This window comes from Sparus aurata, chromosome 1 (assembly GCF_900880675.1).
Source record: "Sparus aurata chromosome 1, fSpaAur1.1, whole genome shotgun sequence".
Taxonomy (NCBI): Eukaryota; Metazoa; Chordata; class Actinopteri; order Spariformes; family Sparidae; genus Sparus; species Sparus aurata.
Window position 1 is genome coordinate 6694764 of NC_044187.1, and position 20437 is coordinate 6715200.

Sequence of the window (20437 nt, forward strand, 5' to 3'; positions counted from 1 at the left end):
GATTACATAGCGAGGTTCTTGTACTTGTAGGTGAAATATGCAATATTTAATGTATACAGAGGTGCTGTTGCCATCTTTCAACTGAGATATATATATATATATATTTACCCTCTGTATCTGTGTGGGTTAATCCCAATCATCTCAAAGATCAAACTTTCTTTTACAGTCCCCTAATTACCAGGTACTTACCTGGTAAATTCATGGTAACACAAAAGAGTTACTAGGTTATTACCAATGGTAATAAAAAAATAAATACAATACCTAGAAACACATTTTTGTTACCATACATTTACTGGGTAAATAGCTAGCAATTAGGGGACTGTAGCTACCTGCTTATTACCAGCAGTAATTACCCAATAACACACTATAACTTACCATATAGTTACCAGGTAAATACCCAGTTGTTGCCATAGTTTCATTGTACTTACCTTCTTAGTAATTACCCAATAACACACTATAATTTACCATGTAGTTACAAAGTAAATGCCCAGTATTTTGGCCATAGTTTCATTGTACTTACCTTCTTAGTAATTACCCAATAACACACTATAATTTACCATGTAGTTACAAAGTAAATGCCCAGTATTTTGGCCATAGTTTCATTGTACTTACCTTCTTAGTAATTACCCAATAACACACTATAATTTACCATGTAGTTACGAAGTAAATGCCCAGTATTTTGGCCATAGTTTCATTGTACTTACCTTCTTAGTAATTACCCAATAACACACTATAATTTACCATGTAGTTACGAAGTAAATGCCCAGTATTTTGGCCATAGTTTCATTGTATTTACCTTCTTAGTAATTACCCAATAACACACTATAACTTACCATATAGTTACCAGGTAAATGCCCAGTATTTTGGCCATAGTTTCATTGTATTTACCTTCTTATTACCATTTGTAATTACCTAGAAACACTGTTGTGTTACCATGAATTTAGCAGGTAAATACCTGGTAATTAGGGAACTGTAAAAGAAAGGCTTACCGATCACTGTTAATAAAACAAGTGCAACAAGTTTAAGGGACATTTCACCTCAAAATCAGAAAAATACATGTTGTTTCTCTTACCTGTTTTGGTGTGAATTGACTGTACAGATGTCTATGTTGCCTTCTCTTCAATATGATATATCCAGATAGAAGTCAACTTGTGGTGCTCAAAGTGCCAAAAAAAAACTCAACAGCAATCATGACCTGGTGACTTCAAAATAATCCGCACACCTTGTTGTGAGCAGTTGCATGAATGAGATGCAAACTAACTACCTAGCTAAGGTTAAAGAGGAAACCATCAATGTTAATGTCACAAGCACCAGCGTGTCATCCATGACTTGATGTACACTTCTTCCTTCTGTGCGGTGTCGATCAGTAGAAAGTAAGTTGTTCATCCATTAAACTGCTCACAAGCAGGTCTGTGGATTTGATCTCCATGATGATGACATTGCTGTTGAGTTGAAATGTATTGAGCACCATCTTGTTTCATTGTATTCGAGAGAAGCCAAACATCTCTACAGCTCATATCTCCCAAACTCTGCAACTCACACCTAAAACAATCTGAATGGAAAAATATGTATTTTATGATTTGGGGGTGTACTGTCCCTTTAATCACACATGACATTCACACTTGCAACAGTATGAGGTTATTCATACACGTAGCATTAGCAGGTAGCGCCAGTATTTCATGTTAAATGTAGCAGATTGAATTCTCACACTCTTCGTGCAACTAAATGAGTGAATGTGTGAATCAGTTCATGTGCTCGGCCCCTCCGGCCCTCCACTGGTCTGCATGTAGGCCGGTTTCTTTTCCTCGAAAAGTATGCTGCCATGCCAAACCCATGCCTGCACGGAGGCTGCTCGCTAAGTCGCTCTTCTTCCTCCCTCCCTCCCTCTTCATGCTCCTCCTCCTCCTCCTCCTGCCTTGCCTGTCAACCACACAATGCGAGGGCCTCATCGGGGAGTCTGGCTGTCGTACATTACATTATTCTCTCTGTGACACCAACAAAACTCAGCAGTTAATTGGGTTGAATCCATCTTGAGAACAGAGCAGATAGATTCTGTAACACTATTCGTCACATTAGTTGAGCCTTTAGCCGGTTTTTGCAAATATGAAGAATACACCTCCAAACAAGGCCCATGATAATAATTCACAGTCCTTAAAACTTAACATTTTTTGTTCCACTTGTACAGTATTTTCTTTTCTCCAAATTGCACAACACAGATTTCTGTTTCATCGGACACTAACATTTGCTGTGGATGCTCCAAGCAAGCACTGTTTTGCACCAGACCTGAGACAAGATACACTGTTAAAGTATCAAAAGCTATTTTAGAAACCGCACCTTTAAATGAGCCGTCATGACTTCTGTAAGATTCTGATGTCACAATTATACAGTCGACGCTCTCAACACAGTCGTGGCTGCAGGAACACCGGCAGAGTTTTTAAAAAAAAACAGGTAGTGTTGCCGGCTCAGGCCTGCCAGAACTGACCAATCGTAGCAGTGGTTTTTGTTCTGGAGGCAGGCCTTAAAGAGACAGGCACTATAGCAAAGGGTGAATAGAGGTGCTGCAGCAGTAGAGAATATGAGGAAAATAAAGTGTTTTTTAACATTTAAGCATTTAAACATTTGCTAGTCGTCACCAAAAAAAAAGTATAAGCCCAGAGAATGAGCTCAGATCAGACTCTCCAGACTGGAACATATGGTTCCAAGATTTAAAGTGTGAAAACTCACACTTTAAATAAAAGTTTATCCGACTCATACACACTGCAGCTGCTGTTCCCAGGACATGAAATGCAATTTGGGGCTGATTTTGACATTAAACATTTTTAGAGCTACAGGTGTCACAGACAACACAACGCCACGCTCTTTGGGCCACAGAAAAGTGTGTGTGTGTGTGCGTGTGCGTGTGCGTGTGTGTGTGTGTGTGTGTGTGGTTGACAGGCACAGTGCCCTGTGCTCCATCTTGTGTGGCCTGCTTGCCCCCCAGAGATCAGTGCATTTGGTTCTCTTTTTAAAAAAAAAAAAGCGTTCTGCTGTACCAGATTGGATGATGACCTTTAGACTCTTTGAATTATGATTTCCTTTATTTCCTCTCTTTTTCCTCCTTCTTTCATCTTTTCTTTGTCTTTTGACTTTTTCTCTGTCTTTCCCTCATTTGTACTTGTATCTACTAAGAGCCATTTTGTTTGCAGTAAGTTATGTTTCTCCCCCTCCCCCCCTCTCCTCTCTCTCTCTCTCTCTCTTTGTACTCTCTTCCTCCCGCTGTTGTTTTTGGCTTTTGTGTTTGGTAGAGGGAGGTTGTGCAGGTGTCGTGTGTTTGGTGAAGCTGACTGTTTTCTCCCTCTGTTGCGTAGAATAACTTCATCAACTTGAGCTTCCTGAGGCTGTTCAGAGCAGCTCGTCTCATCAAGCTGCTCAGGCAGGGAGAGACCATCCGAATCCTGCTGTGGACCTTCGTCCAGTCCTTCAAGGTATTCAGCCGGAAACAGATACACACATAACGTACGTATGGTCACAATACACGTACCAGCTCTTACAAATCCTCCTTCATCTCTTCTGACAGGCTCTGCCGTATGTGTGCCTGCTCATTGCCATGCTCTTCTTCATCTATGCCATCATCGGCATGCAGGTGAGTGCCGCCCGTCAACCCATGTGTGATTATTTTACATGATGCGTAGGATTAATCGTACAGCTGAGACGGTCAGTCGGTTTTCTCTGCAGTGGAAGAAACATTCACAACCTTCAGCTCGGTACCACAATGTTAAAATTGCAGATAAAAGCCCTTTATTTAAATATAAAGTAAAAGTATAGAAGTAATATCACCAAAATGTCTTAAAACTAAAGGAACTTTTAGTGCAGGAATGATGGATCACAACGTGTGTGTAACATTTTGAAGTTGTGGCTCGTTAAAGAGCTAATTTTTCTACTGCAGAGGCTTTTTTAGGTGTCAAATACATGTTGTGCAGTAAAAGCACAATAACGGCCTCTGAAATACAAGAAGTATAAGTACAGAACCAGGAATTTAATGCATTCAAGTGAGGGATGAGTACCTCAGACACCACGGCTCCTGTTGTTACCGCATCATTTCAACTCAAAGTTTAAAACATCAGAATAAACAGTAAAGATGATTTTCTCGTTGTGTTTGCTTTGCGTCCCTCTTCCACCGCTTGTGTGTGTAGCTGTTCGGGAATCTGGCGCTCGATGAGGAGAGAGAAGGCGCCATTAACGAGCACAACAACTTCAGAACCTTCATCATGGCCCTGATGCTTCTCTTTAGGTGAGTCTTTGAGCTTCTCTCTCACGATTATATCAAAATTATATCAAATGTTTCAGTGCTGACCATCGTTGCTGAATGTTCTCTGAGGATGCTCAGTCCTTCATGTTTGCGTGTCTCCCCCGTCGTGCAGGAGTGCTACGGGCGAGGCGTGGCATGAGATCATGTTAGCTTGTCTGGGTGGTAAGGAATGCGACAAGAACTCAGGGAACTCAGGACCTGAATGTGGCAGCACCTTCGCCTACACCTACTTTGTCTCCTTCATCTTCCTCTGCTCTTTCCTGGTGAGAAAAACCTAACTGACACCGCTTTTCCACCAAAGTTCACAGGTCTACACAACGCAGGACAACCCGCTAAAAATCACCTATTGACCCCGATTGTGATTTTTTTGTTGCCTCAATGATTCTTATCAAGAAACACTCTTGCTATGAGTTTGTTGACCTCGTTCTTGTTCCAGATGCTGAATCTGTTTGTGGCCGTCATCATGGACAACTTTGAGTACCTGACCAGGGACTCGTCCATCCTCGGGCCGCATCACCTGGACGAGTACGTAAGGATATGGGCCGAGTACGACCCCGCTGCTTGGTGAGTGGCACGCACACACCGTCTCACACACACTGCAGAAGTCATCCGCAATACGAAGGCAGAAATACAGATCTGAAGTAGCAAATACGCAGACATACAGCTTGTACTGTAGTCGGATCTTTCTAAGCTAGCAGACATCAGACGTGTCTGTCGATAGTCTCTGCTGAATGTAAAGTTACTCTTAACTCCTGACCTTCTCTCCCGTCCCGAAAACGGGGCAAAGACTGATGTCATGATCTCACCCAGGAAGTGTTGTGATGAAACAGGATCTTCATCAGCTGGTGATCTGCATCACAGATGCTGTTCAAAGTGGGTCAGTCACAGCTGGCCTGAGCTGTCCGGCTCTCTCGCTGCCTTTTCTCTCTGAACTTCTTCTACTTTCTCAAACAATGCACAGTGTGTGCGATGAATGTAACACCTCTCCTCTTCCTCCTCTCCTCACTGTAACGAGTGTGTGTGAGCATGCATGAGAGGAAGGTGTGTTAAATAAAATGCTCTCTCCTCTTCTTCCTCGTTCTCCACTCTCTATATCTCTCTCTCTCTGTCTATATTCAGTGTGTTCCCTCACCTAACCTCCCCTCCTTGTATTTTTCTTGCAGCGGGCGCATACATTATAAGGATATGTACAGTTTATTGCGAGTTATCTCCCCTCCCCTGGGCCTTGGCAAGAAATGCCCACATAGGGTGGCCTGCAAGGTTTGGACCAAACCCCTAAAGCACAAACTTAAACGCAACCTGCTCGCCTTTAAGAGACTGGAATGAATGTCGCTCTTTTATCACTTTTAAAACAAATCTTTTACTACTTCAACTTTTTTTTTTTAAATTTCATTTGGTTTGATTTTTTTGGGTTTGCATTATTCAGTTGTTTTAGTCCCATTTCACCATTGAATCATTTTGGGGGGGTTTCTGTTCTATGTATTTGCATTCTGACTTGACAATGAGAATGTTTGGGACAATGCAGAAATGCGCACACACGCACACACACACACTCTTGTACGCACTCACGCACACACACACACACCGATAGCGGTGTGTGAAGCATGAGGTGGTGCACTGCACTCGCTATTGTCTTCTGACTGAACGCTGGGGGAAAATGACACTGATGTGTTCACCTTTTTAGTCAGTACGATGTAAACATTAAGAGTCTAGACTCCAGTCAGCCATTGTCTTTTATTTCTGCTTGCTGTCTAATTTTTGCCTGGGCAGAAAATGGTTCGAGCAATGTGCATTGTTCTTGTTTGAGTTGGGGGTTTTGGGTGAGGGAGGTAGGGTTAGTGCAGAGACACATGCAGAGATGGCTTGGTCTGAATATCGTCGCCATGTTAACCTTCATAGCCGTTAGCTCGGCCACTGTTTGACAGCCACGTGTCATCAAGGCGCAAGAGTCTGCAGTCTGTTCCACCATCTAGTGGCGCCTTTGGCATTGAATGTACATAATATGGATGGCGATACCTTAATGACAGAGTAGATGAAGTACTTAGTAATATACAAATTAGCTTACTAGCATAATCAGTCAAGAACTGAATTTAAAACCAGCTACATTCGTAAAAAGAGCCATAATGCAACTTTTATTACTTAGGTACTAGCGTTGAGCAACAAAATGCTAACTACAGGTCACTCATATAGGGTCAAAACTACTGTTATAATAATATGACTTTATAAATATTAATTACAGTGATATAAATTATATTATTGATCAAGTAATGTTCAGTTTTTTCCAAAGACTGGAGCAGCTAAGAAGTTCTTCCTGTTATTGTTAGCAACATTGGTTAGAAGGTAAAGGTAAAAAAATATATAAAAAATGTTCACTTCTTAGGACAGTTTGCACAATTTATAGATATATATATATATATATATGTATATATATATATATATATATATATATATATATATATATATTGTTGGTTGGCATGTCGACTGCTGATGAACACAAATGAACCCAGCTGATATTAGCAGCTGTTGTTCTTTGGAATCAGAAACTGCAGACTCTGGCGCCTCCACGGCACATGTTTGTGAACCGCTGTGCTCAGCAGTAGTCTGTAATATTTTTTATAAGATCTAAGATTTTAAAGCCACTACGTGCAGAGATTTTATGTGAGTTTTGAATCTCATTCTGGTGGCTGATTTGTAGAAAAATAAAAAGAATAATTCTAGTGGAACTGTGTTAAAATCCTGCAGGTAGTGGCTTTTAAATATTCAAGGTATCCGAACAATTGTCAGGCCTGTTACAAGCTCCTCAGAAAGAATGCATGAGGTGCCCATCGCAAAGTAAATAGTCCAGAATTTGTGTGACGGTGCTAAAACCTGCAGCAACATCAAGCTACTACAACAAGCAACCACCGGTAAAGAAGTGTAATATCAAACTGTTCATCTTCTAACCTCCAGAGATCCACTGCAGCTTTTATCTTCAGTTTAAAATCCTCTTCAGTGTTTAATATAACTAAAACAATTCCACTCTTTGGCCATTTTTATGCTAAATAATCCCAGATCGCACTGACATGACATGACTCCCCCTGTGCAACAAGCACAGTGCGTTATGTAAACACATAAGTGTGTTACGAGACCGTCTGTATCCCACGTACTCGTGTTCTTGAGTGGAGGATGTAACAGGCCTCATGGTAAAAGTTTACTCTCACTGTTAACTGAAATATCATCAGGATAATAAGGCCAAACCTGCTCTGTCTGTGGCTCTGGAGTTTGGGTAAAGAAAGGACAGGGGCAGGGTGTGTGTGTGATTTGGGGCAGTGACTCTGGACATACAAAGGTCTTGTGTCCACCAGGTACCTCTCATTAACTTCCTGTGTCGATAGATGCTCGTGGGTACGATCGTCAGTCGTCTGCGGATGTTTTAAGACTGTCAAGACCTTTTTAAAGTGCTGAAGTCTTTGGCTATGACATAAGAAATGGTTAACGGGTCAGTTCACCAAAATCATAAAAAAAAGAAAGAATATTTTACAGTTACTGGTGATATCTCCTCATGCACATAGTTTAAGTTGTTTATGGTCTTTCCCAATATCTACTCTTGCTATATCTGCAAGTAGTCAACCACTGTGCCCATCAAAACTGCAAGAGCATTTTTTGTTAATTCAGTCATTCACCATTATAACACGTTCTCGCTACTAGCTTGTCAAATGCAGCAGCTTGGTCAGTGGTCAGTTTTGTACGTGAAGAGCTCAAATGTTCAGTTGGACTTTCAAAATAAAGCCTGCTGACAAACCTTTCACATGTTGTGAGTTTTTGACTGTTTTAACGTTGACGGACGCAGTTTGGTTATGTTCAGGAAAAGATTCTGCTTTGTGTTAAAACAAGGTTAAGTCACGTCACTTGTGTAATTTACATTATGTAGATTGCGTAAGTTAATTTACATTAAAACAAATGAATTAAGACACTCAATTACAGCGTATGAGCTACGTCAACCAAAATACCAGGTGCTATCATTAAAGTGGTGCCCTTGTCCCACTGAATCTGTTCACAGTGAATAAATAAAATAGTAAAGTAGACAATAAAATAAAAAAATAAAGTAGACAATCTCAAGCGTACGTCTATGTCAGTATTCGTACCCCTCTAGCATCAGTTTTGCACGTGAAGAGCTTAGATGGTAAGTTGGACAATATTTCACATATGATGACATATTATAAGTTTTGGACTGTTTTAACGTTGACGGACGCAGTTTGGTTATGTTCAGGAAAAGACTCTGCTTTGTGTTAAAACAACGTTCAGTCAGGTCACTATAGATTACGTACGTGAATTTACTTACCATCATAATTTAAAAGACAAATTAATTTAGACATTCCTGCGTATGAGCTACGCCAACACTGTTCACATCTATGGAAGTATCTGTAAAGCTAGACGCCACGAGAAGTCAGTGACACAACATCGTTTTTGTGATGAGGGTGAACTGACCTAGCCTTTAGCACTGCTGGGTTATCCCGACCCTCCCTCTCAGGTTATCAGGGAGGAGCCCCCGTGAACATCTGGAGGCACGGCTGTGAGCGGAGGTTCCCGGTGGACACGCAGCCTCAGTAACGGACTGCATTGACTTGTCATTGTGACTCACTCCGATCTCTGCAGCGGTGCTTTTCTTTGCCTGCTAGAAGCCCCGCTGCCAGTTCTATTCGAGCGGCGAAAAAAAAAATCCCTAATCCCCTTTTCACCTCGCATAGAACGGTGTCTCAACAACAACTAACTAAACTAAACAACACCTCCTCTTCCTCCAACCCTCCCCTCCTCCCCCAACCTTTCTCCCTCCCTCCCTCCCTCCCCTCCTCTCCTCTCCCTTACTTACTTTATGATATACCAGACTAGGAGCCACGTAACACGACCCCTCGTTCTCTCTCTTTATCTTTCTTTCTCTCTTTCTCTCACCACAGCAACCACATATCCACAGCGATCAAAACAATAACCTCTGTGTATTTGTTTCCCTCCCTCTTCCTTTCCTTTGTTGGTTTCTTTCTTTTTTCTCCTCGTGTCTCCTCCTCCAAACTCACCTCTGTGCGTCCTCCCCCCTCTGTCCTCCCCCTCCCTCATTGTTTATCTTTTTTCGTTTTCACGTCGTCCGTCTACGTTTGTTCTGTCTGTCGTGTGTGTGTGTGTGATGGTGTGTGGATGTTTGAATGATTGTGTGCATGTGATATGTGTGTGTGTGTGTGTTTGTGGCCAACCCAGCGGCCGGATCAGTTACACAGACATGTATCAGATGCTAAGACACATGTGTCCGCCGCTAGGCCTCGGGAAGAGGTGTCCCGCCCGGGTCGCCTATAAGGTAGACTCGCCCCCCACCTTACCCCTCCACCCTCCTCAGCCACCACCCCACCTCCTTCTGTCCCTCCCTCCTCCCATCATGCCTCTCTTCCCCACTTTTCTCCCCCTCATCTCCGTCCTCAAACCTCCCCATCGCTGGGGAGAAGACCCTCTCCTCTCTGTCCTCTGCTGAGGCCTCCCAGTCCCTTCCTCCATCTCCTCCTCCTCCTCCTCTCCCTTTCTCCTCCACGTCCCTCCTTCCCTCTCTCCCTCCTCCCAGCGATGTTCTCCTCATTGTCTGTTAGTGGTGGTTGTGGTGGTGGTGAGCGCTGTCCTCTCTTCTCTCTCTCCGACCGCGGGGATGGAGGGATGGGCTTTTGTCGTGCAGTGAAGTGAAGTGATAGTGGAGTGGTAGTCAATCCTCTTTCTTTTATATCCTCCCGTCAGGCCGCAGGAGTAAAGGAACGGAGGAGGCTTTGCTAGTCCTTCTGCAACCTGCACGGACGCATGCACATGCACACCCACAATCCAGTCAGAAGAACAAAGGATTTTAACCTTTTCCCTGCCAAATTAAGGAAATTAAAATATGGAAACATCCATTAAAACTAATTTAAAAAAGGACGTTTTCTTGCATTCTACTATATTCCATCTTGAATCTTGTAGTACAAGTACATGGAATCTCAAATAGCCTTGTACAATACCCCACAGCCTGTGTTAAAGAATTTTCCAACAATTTCAAGATTTAAGGCAAATTATAACTCAGATTGTATAAATAAAAACATATTATTGGGCTACATTTTTATAGGTATGTGTCACAAATATGAATATTTACACTACAACAAAAAAAAAATCTGAAAACTATGACATGAGCCCCAGAACAACCAACTGCTGGTGGTGATTACTGATATTCTTTGAGAGCATATACTGTGTAAAGAATTATGAATACCAGAATGTGAAAAGAATTGAGTTTACACAAGCCATTATTCTAAAAACAAAAACAACAACAACAAAAACTGATCATCTCTAGTGTAAAGGTCAACATACAAACAACATTTAAAGTGAGGTTATTTAAACCAGGCTTATATTCACACTGTGCAGCTCTTTGCTTACGATGCGGGTACAGAAGGACCGGCAAGGGTGTCTGTCTTCAGTCCTCTGCGTCTCTTATTCCTGTGGATGGCACTATTAGTGCACACATACACATGCCCACATTACCACACACTTACACAATGTGCACATACACATGGCCCTTCTAGTTTTTTGAATTTTTTTAGATGTTCTTTTTTTTTTGACACCCAAGGAAACTTCAGAGTCTTTGGCTTCTCTTTGTGCCTCAGACCATCAGGGTAAAGATTTGGGTCGAGTACTTCAGCATCCGCTGTCTCTTTGTCTCGTTGTCCTCAATTTCTCTTATCGTCAGTGGAATCATACTCTGTCTATCCTCTCTGTCATTCTCTTTCTTAGTGACACCCAGATGCACCAAATAAGCAAAGAGTTTTCATAATAGAGAAGCTATGAAAAGTAGCACCACAAAGGCAAGAACCCTGTCGTTCACAGTGTGAAGTGTATGCTTCAACTATAAAGCTACTCTGTCGTAGCCAACATCAACCTTAACCCCCAAAAGCTTCAGAAAATTGGTTTCTTTCAATATCGATACCAAAATGATACCCTTGTTTGATTAAAACTGTCACGTTTCCCCCTTGGTTCATTTGTGTGGCTGGAAACAGTTGGACACAAATGCCAACCACCGGCAGGCTTTTCTCTCACTGGGCAGAAGGATGACTGGGAAGATTCCCTTGGAATTAAACAAACATCCAGTTCCAAAGAGCATCTGGACTGCAACTAGAAAACAGTGTTCTGATGCAAATTAATAAAAGAAGTGCTGCTTCATTCGCTCTTGTAGATGGACTCTGATGGGCACGGAAATAGTTCTACAGATATCTCACCAGGTAGATTGATTTTATCTTTAATAATCAGTCAAGGCTAGTCTGCAAACCAGTGTGCACATTGTATCCGACCCTATTGCCCTTTCCTACAGGTGGTGGACCCACAGAGTGGTGGCTCCATGTTGGTTTTCCAGGCCCAAGCCCAATTGACATAGAGCCCAGCCATCCTTTGACAAGCTTCCCTCCCAGGTCTGGGCTCTGGGCTCAGGTTAGCCTTTGAGATATTAGATAGGTTGCTACCCTACATCAGAAAGGGCCAGCTAAGGTGCTTCAGGTATCTGATTAAGAGACTTCCTGGGGGCCTCACTTGCGAGGCTTTCCTGTCATGAGCAACTAGGAGGAGATCCCTGGACAGACCCAGAACTCAGAAGAGAGATTACATGTCTCATCTGGCCTAGGAACATCTCAGAATCTCAGAAGTTGTGCTGAGGAGAAGGACATTTAGAATACCCTACTTAGCCTGCTGCAACCATGACCCAACCCCAGATAAGCTAAAGAAACTGTATAGATCCTCAGTCAATGCATGAGCCAGTTTGTTAGGATGTTACGGTGGATTTGGTCGTGACTGCAAATAAACCACTCCAGAGTAGGAGTAGGGGCCTCTCTAGATGATCTTGGCCTGCTTGTTTTGACCTACATCTGATCACGATTGATGTAGTCAAGTAGTTTAAAATGAGCTAGGTGCAAATACACTCTTAGATCAAATAATACAAACTCTTCAGTGTGCTAAACTTTTATTGAATCTGGGTGTTAGTACCTAATTCACCTCTGTCTCTCTTTCTAGACTCTCACTTTTGTCTCTTGTTCTGCTCTCCTCTTCACTGTCTTGTCGTATCCTTTACTCATTTTTGTTGCTCTCTCTTTTTTCCTACCTGTCAGTCTCTCTTTCTCTCTTGCTGTCATTCTTCTGTCCTTTTACCTCTTTGTCCTTTCACCTGTCAGCAATCAGCATCCATCTTCATTCCTCCATATCATCCCTCTGCCCAATTAAGACCACTCTGTCTCTATCTTGACTCTACTGTTCTTTCTTTTTTTCTTCAGACTATCAACTTGTATTGGCAGTGGCCCCCATCACATACTTCAGCCATCAAAGCCTTTCCAGTATTCATTGATACAGTTTCACAGAAAATGTCCATTAAAGGACCTTGTGAGAACAGAAAGTCTTCATGGTTTTTTTTGTCAGAACAGAGAGGGGAAGGTTAGACGTGTTGAACCATTTGACACTGATCACTCTTAATCCTAAAGTTCTTGATCTACTCTTTAGTGGACACTAGCTCTCGCCCTTACTGAAAAAGTGTTCAAAGTTTTGACAAATGTGTATCGCTATGACACCTTGCTCTTTGAGCTGACCTCTCCTCAGGAAACTTATGTCAGTGTTGTTTTTAGTCCTCGTCCTTATCTCTTGTCTTGTTCTGTAATTTTCAGCCTCTTTCTTATCTTTCTTTCTATCTGCACACACACACTTCGTTCCTCTCTCTGTTAAAACCAATTGACCCACGTTCTCTTGAATCCTCTTTTACTCTTTCAGTGTTTTCACGATCTTCCTCTCCCTTCTCATACTCGCCCTTCCCTTTTTATCTGTAACTACATCTCATGACCAAGCTTAGAGCCGCCTAGTTTAACTCAACTAACAGCTGCCCCTAACATGTGTCCCCTTTGAAAGACCCCCCTCACCTGACCCTTCAGTACTACCACTTTGAAGTCTGGTTGGTCCAAAACAAAAACAGAAACGTCAATCATCTCTTTTTGATCTTCTCTATGATTTTTTTTCTTCTTTCAGGGAATGCCACAACTCTAATTCTCTCTAACTCTGACAACCCCTTAAGACACTGCACCCGTTTGGCATTGAGAGAGATCTTGACTTGATATGAAATACTACCATCGCTGTCCAATTTGGCAATGATTAAGGGAACCATTCATGTAAAAATGTACAGAGCGGAAAAAGTTATGAAATGAATCTGTCAATCAATAGGATCAATCCAGTTGGATTGAGGATACTCTCTTTGCGCGGATGCACGGCTGCTTGTATTGTGAAAGTGGGTTTTGAGGGAAGTCGGGGGAAAGTGGGCTGGGTAGAAGATTTTGGGGTTAGATCATGAGAGTGAAGTTAAGGCATGTTGCATGCTCTGTTTGTCCGGGTATGTGGGAGTTTTCTTGGGGGGGTGTTGTGTGGTGTTGCATGCATTGCTCACAATCTCTGTCGCATGGCTATGGGCGACATCGAGCCTGCCTGCTGTCTGCCGAGCGCTGTGGATGTTGGCCGATGCCCTCCGCCTGCCGCACACTTGGCTTTGGGCATGCCCGACACTCACACACACTCAGAAACACGAGCACGTACACAACCCCACCGCCATCGTACTGCCGTGCTTGCTATCGTTAGTGCCCAACGCTCATGTTCGTAGGTAAATCCGATGGATGCCAACTGGTTATGATAGGAACAGCAAGCGGCCCCAGCTGGCCGAGCTTGTTTCGTTCTATCCCCAGGATTCTCCATTGGTTTTACCTGGTATAGACATGTAAAGACAGGGAACCTCCTTACAGGTAGGGGGAGCTCTATAGCAGATGCCTCAAATAAAACAACAGCAGTCTCCTGAAAAATTGCGGAATTACTCCAGTGATACTGTTATTGTTCTCCAGTCAACCAAGTCAACTGCAATTAAGCGCCCTTAATTGCAGTCTGTGCAAATAATTGTGTGTAAGTGGGCGGGGAGGGATGTTGGGGCTGGAGGGGGGTGGGGGGTCAGTGTATGTGTACTGTTATAGTATATATCTATATGTGTGTAACAACAGAGATGTGTAAATGCGCCAATGCATTCACACATTTAGGGAACATGGGCACAGGTTGGGTCGGAGGCCATTTTGGCTCCGATTGTTCTTCCTTGTGGTTCTCGGCTCTCACAGTTGCTTAGCAGCAGATGGCCCTCATTGGATAGCTGTGCTGTTTCGTAGAGTATCATTGGAAAATCAGGAGACGCAGGGACTCACCAATTCAAGTTTCTTACCTCAAGCAAATGCTCTTGCATTTGTGAGTGATCGCACTTATAAATTGTGCAGCAAACTTAACACACGAATGCTTAACAATCACTTAATATAGCACACATTTTACAGAGGGATCATTGCCTCGACTCAAATTTACCGACTTGACTTATTAGGGTACATTGATCAAATCATTACCCAAACACATTATAGTCACCCTTGCCTTAACTCTAGTCTGTCTCACAGAACATTAAATAAACCTTGGACAAATCCAGTCCAACTGTAATTGGCTGTTGTCTACGGAGCTCTCTCAACCCTGCCCCCAACCCCTCACCCTCTCCCCTTCCTGAAGGTTCAGGCACACCACACTTAAGCCAGGACAAGTATCTTTCTCATGCTCTCATCCTGACTGGCTCTCCACAGAGGCTGCTGCGCATGGATCTGCCGGTTGCTGATGACAACACGGTGCATTTTAACTCAACCCTCATGGCTCTGATCAGGACAGCACTGGATATAAAGATTGCCAAGGGTACGACCCTAAAGTACTACAATCCATTTACTGTTTATCTCAGTTGTCCTCCTGTCTGACACTCTTGGGTATTCCTGGGTAATTCACAAATATGACTTTCTCCTCTCTGTTTCTGTCTGTCTTTTCAACAACTCTAGATTATTGTAGCAAATTTAACAAAACTGTTGATTCTGATTCTAACAAAATACTTTCTTGTTTTGGGTGAATGTGTACATGTGTGAATGGCTACATATATGTTTTTTGGACTTCCTTTTGCTCTGTACGCACTTATGTATGTGGGGTGTTTGCGTATGTATGGATGTATGCATGTGTGTATGAATGGTTGATGCGTGTGTGGACACTCTGGGTTGCTGATGCTACCCAGGCGGTGCAGACAAGCACCAGATGGATGCAGAGCTGAGAAAAGAGATGATGGCTATTTGGCCGAACTTGTCGCAGAAGACGCTGGACCTGCTGGTTACACCGCACAAGGGTAAGTTGCAGGAGAGACTAGCATAGTGGTGTGTGTGTGTCCGATCACCAACTCACCAAGAGGACAGCTTCCACCAGCCAGTATCATTCACTGCTTCGCATCTCCTGATCAGGCCACTACAGCAGAAACTCACATACTATACTATACATAACATTCAAACACAAACATACATGCATACAAACATAAACCAGTATATATTCTGTACATCCAAACATCCTTCCAGTGCTGCTGTATGAAGCAAAACATCTACTACTTCATAAATTCCAATGAAATTGGGTATCAAGATTCATGGTCCGTAGGCAAGTTATAATGGATTTTGGTGACTCCTTGGCCTGTCATATAGCATTGCTATGATAGAAACGTGTTACCTCAGTAACTCATTGCTCACTGCCCCAAGCAGGAGTAGTGACTCGAAGAGCGTCAAAGACATTGCACGATACCAGCATATGAAACAAATGGCAAGGGCAGGACTCTCAAAACAATACACCAATAACTTGGCAATAACAATTATTTAATGTCTGACAATGATATCTTCCTCTGCTCAGAGGTTGTTTCATCTCCCCAGTTTGCAGGCATTTGAATTGCTGTTCTTCTTATTTGTGTTAGCTGCTAACTGATGCTAGCCACTTTTTAAAATTCCCACTTGTTCACATCTATTGAGCTTTGTTTCTTTATTACTGCCGACTCAGTGGCCGATGAACAGAGACCAACCCAATTAGGTCATCACACCTTTTAAACAGAAAATAGGCAGAGTAAAGCACCAACCGTCCCACCTCAAACATGGTGTGTAAAAAAGACATGACTTAGCTCTCCATTCATGAAGAAAAAAGATTTGTGTCTAAGCCAAAGTTGCTGTTTAGGCTCAGGTTGTACTGTAAAATTGTTTGGTTTTAGGTCTAGGGCAATTAAACGCAATTCCTGAAGCTACTAACAGGCTACAAAATGTCCCAAGTGCTTTCCTTACCAACAATATGGAAGGTTGCAGGCCTACCTGAACCCTGGTTTGGTTGGTTGAGCCATTTTGGACTGGATTCTTGCAAAACAGATGGTCAAATAGTGTTTTTTAAGTTTAGATTGATGATGAATCTTGTACCTAACTGGCTGAAAAAGCTCGTGCATCGTATGTTTTCACAGAAAAACATCCCACATAGGAATGCACCATACCATACATGTACTGAAGGCATACTTATACACATACAAACACACCAGAATGGGAACATTAGCACACATATCTGCACTGCTGATTTCTACCCATTCAGTTAGTCCTGGTATCAGGGGGTGCCTGCTATAGAAGATCCTCTATAGAAGTCTTTTCACTACAGGAAGAACTGAGCAGTTATTAGACCAGTAAAAACAGATCTTGAGGGCAAATAAATATATAACAAGTATATATGAAATGTTCGTGATGAATGAATGTTTAGAAGGTTATAGAAATGATTTTAGTGCTCCCATGAGTACAAACTAGTAAACTGATGCATGTTATGCATACCCGCAAGTAACGCATGGCATCTAAGAATGTATAAGATATGCATATGTCATGTCTGATTGCTCAGTTATATAAGAAGAAAATAAGATATGTTGTGGTCATATCTTATCAATATCAGTTTGATGATGGATGACTTGTAGCCATGTCACTATGAAAAAGGCGCCACTCGTTCAGTGAGAAACTAGTTATTCGACGACCAAAACAAAGCTCAGTATTTTTCTGATTTTAAATGTTAATGTCTTCCATCCAAACTCTAGGGATACATGTCTGGAGTTTTTAGAAAAAAATTGAGCTCCTGTTTTCCATTTGACTGTGGTGTCAAAAGGTTTCTTAATGAGGTGGCTACCTAGTACCTTAGTATTATGTCTAAAGATTAAATATGCTCAAGATTTGATATGTTTAGATTACAGCTAAGAGAATGTTACAGTGTATAGGTACAGCATCTGCCTGTGAAAAGACTACTGGCCTTGTTGTTTTAGTAATTGTAGTGTTGTAATATTGTATTTTTCTGTTGTACACCAGCGATTGGTGTGTCTGTTTCTGTTAATGCTGCACATACATGTTTACACAGTGGTTACCTATGATCCCTCAAGACAACATAAGAGCATATAAGTCTCTATTATAAAAGCGGTTTGTCCTTTTATACTGTGCAGTTTGCAGTCTCACTTGCAATGCTCAGAAACACATTGTCAGCAAACAAACAGACTCTATTCTTTATCTTGCCTTACATATAGGTGTTCTGCTGACACGACCTATAATTGGGGAAAGCTAAAAGTGTCAGTATTTGAAGAGTTGGTAATGAGACTCAAAAATCAACTATCTCACAAATAGGACATGAAACAGAAATGGCCCAGTTGCTGGTGTACTCCGCATGTTGTTGTGAATTTGTTGTTGTTGTAGTTGTGTGTCTTGTACCCCACTCCCATTCCCCCCCACGGCTCAGGGTCCCATCCCACTCGGGTCTAATCTTGCAGGGTAACTTGTCATTTTCTCAGCAGCCACAGACTTGACGGTGGGCAAAATCTACGCCGCCATGATGATCATGGAATACTACCGGCAAAGCAAGACGAAAAAGCTGCAGGCCCTGCGGGAGGAACAGGTAGACTCCATCCCAGAGAAACTCCCTGAACTCGAACAAGTTTTTATTACCCTTTTCTCTTCTTCCTCCTGGTACCACTTCCACTGGCCCTTGTAGAGATTTCTGCCTGTCTTCTGCCAAATATGGATTTAAATATATAAGAACCACGTCTTATACATTTAAATCCTATATAAACTCTCAGCTACACATCCAAAAAAAACTTCCTACCTCTCTCTCCGCCTGTGCTATGCCCTTTATTAGCATGCCACCTGAGAATCTACGTTCTTATCAAGCACCGTGTTGCTCCCTCCACCAGCCTTATGCCTTTTACCGTGCTTGCTAACAGAGGTTTCTACCTGCTTTACTTTCTCTAGCTATTTAGCAACCTTTCCCACAACAACTGCTTTTAAATTTTCTTTGTCTTCTCGCCATGGGCTGTTTGAACGTGGTGAGGAGGATTCGGTGTTAACGAAGGTTTACCAATTCACAACTACGGTTTTTGTTGTTGGCAATGTTCTGAACCGTGATGATAATTATGATGATGATACCACATGGCCTTACCTTTTGTTCCCTGTCAGTGCTCTTCCCTTCATGTCGATGAATGCCGTTGAGATGCACTCGCGCCCGCTGTATTTGTATTTTTCAATCCACTCTGTGGACGTGTGGAAACATCTCTCCACTCATGAAATACCTCCAGTTTACTTCAGCAAGTCATCAGCACTTGATCCTAAATTTTAGGGGATACAACCAAGTCCAAATTTGCTCATAGACATATATTTCTTAAGATGGGATTTCCACTTTGAAGAACAAAGGAGTGCATTGGTGACTGGAGAGTATGTTAGTGTTTCTTCTTTAAACAGTATGTGTTGGTATGTTCTTGAATGCAGCCATCCCATTGGACTGAATGGACAGGTCCACACAGGCTCTCTCAACATCAGCAGTACACAAGGACTTCAAGCAGTCTGTGTGTCTGTCATCGTCGTTTGCCATGTCCACAGTATCTCACGTCATTCCTGTCTCTCTTTTTGTAATGCTGTACCATTTTAAAGGAATAATCCACCCAAAAACATAACCTTTACATGGTGTGTTTTGAATTAAGGATGTGGTCTGGATCATGGACGAACCTCAGTGTTCACAAATTTGATTGCTGTTTTGTATTTATATGTCCACATCAGAGGTCCATAAATTCAGGCCCAAACCTAAAAAAGACCCTGAAATGTACTTGTAATCAGTCCAAACCTGTCTGTTAAATAAAGCTGAGAGCCCAACTCATGCATATCCAGGAGACGTCAGACCCAGCCAGGCAACACTCATTAGCAAGTTAATTTGCAGGTTTTCTGAACTAAACTTTGTGTCTAACCTAAGGTTGCATTAGTAGCCTTTCTCCCATGTCCCTGGCCACAGTGCATATATAATCCCTTCTCCTTTCCAAGAGAGTTGGTCAAATGTATCCACATTTTCTCGTCTTCCTTACTTGCTGACTAAAACATCATGGCTAATCCAGTTTAAAAGTCATGACTCGTTTGGAGTCAACAAGATTTATCATTTGGTGTCATCTGTGCTCTCCGAGACCTATATATGTTAATACAATAGAGTTGTAGTAAGTTCATGAGCAAGGGAAAGTTTTTAGAGGATAGCTCATGTTCTCTTGTAACAGTGTTAGTGATCCAGGTGGTGGATTTTTCTTTAACCCCTCATCCGCTGTGCTCGTCTCTCTCGTCTTCCGTCCTACTTGTGCCTCTTCACGCCACAACTGTCCCCTTTGGTGTTTGTTGAGCTGTTGTTGTGTCTCAAATATTTTGTTGTCTGGTATTCTTTCTGCTGTCCGTCACTCTCCTGTTTCTTCACTCTGTTGTTTGTTGTCTTGCGTCATCTCTGTCCCTTCTGATGCACTCCCTTTATCCTTCCAGGAAGAGATGAGACCTTGGCTTATCAAGCTCTCGCTGTTTGGTCAATCCACGCCGATTGTCACCAAGTTGCTCTAACCGAGACCCATTCTCTCCACTCTGTGTGTTCATGAAGCTGTCTGTTTGCCTGTCTGTCTGCTGTGGTGGTTGGTGGGATGTTGAGTGGAGGTTCCTGTGACCAGTGGCGCCGTATGTAATCAGTCAATCCTGGAACAATTCATTGATACATATGCCGCTGCTGAAACATACTCCATTAAAGCCAGTGTCTGCGTTAGGTGTTTGGTGTGTATGTATTCGCCATCTACCATGAACTTTCTCAGGATGCACCATTGGAGCTATCCAGTATCAAACAAGACTGTCCAGAGACGAACTTGAGCCGTCCACCTCTGTGGCACAGGAGATGACGACTGGACAGGAAATGGCTGTGCTTCAGTGTCTGATCAGCTGTTAA

The 20437-nt window shown here is 42.5% G+C and overlaps 1 protein-coding gene across 23 annotated transcripts in view; it reads left to right on the forward strand.

Annotated features, from left to right (window-relative positions):
* cacna1ab (calcium channel, voltage-dependent, P/Q type, alpha 1A subunit, b) overlaps window positions 1-20437 on the forward strand; it is an 84598-nt gene that overhangs the window by 37343 nt on the left and 26818 nt on the right. For 14 of the 23 annotated variants that reach the window (XM_030414818.1, XM_030414890.1, XM_030414833.1 and 11 more), the window contains 9 exons: window positions 3348-3464; window positions 3557-3622; window positions 4173-4270; window positions 4401-4551; window positions 4725-4852; window positions 5452-5548; window positions 14938-15043; window positions 15408-15515; window positions 17997-18100. In XM_030414818.1, coding sequence (XP_030270678.1) covers window positions 3348-3464; window positions 3557-3622; window positions 4173-4270; window positions 4401-4551; window positions 4725-4852; window positions 5452-5548; window positions 14938-15043; window positions 15408-15515; window positions 17997-18100 — 975 coding nt within the window. Of the gene's footprint in view, window positions 1-3347; window positions 3465-3556; window positions 3623-4172; window positions 4271-4400; window positions 4552-4724; window positions 4853-5451; window positions 5549-9517; window positions 9615-14937; window positions 15044-15407; window positions 15516-17996; window positions 18101-20437 lie in introns of all 23 variants that reach the window. The other 9 variants (XM_030414771.1, XM_030414879.1, XM_030414842.1 and 6 more) reach the window with 3 other exon arrangements.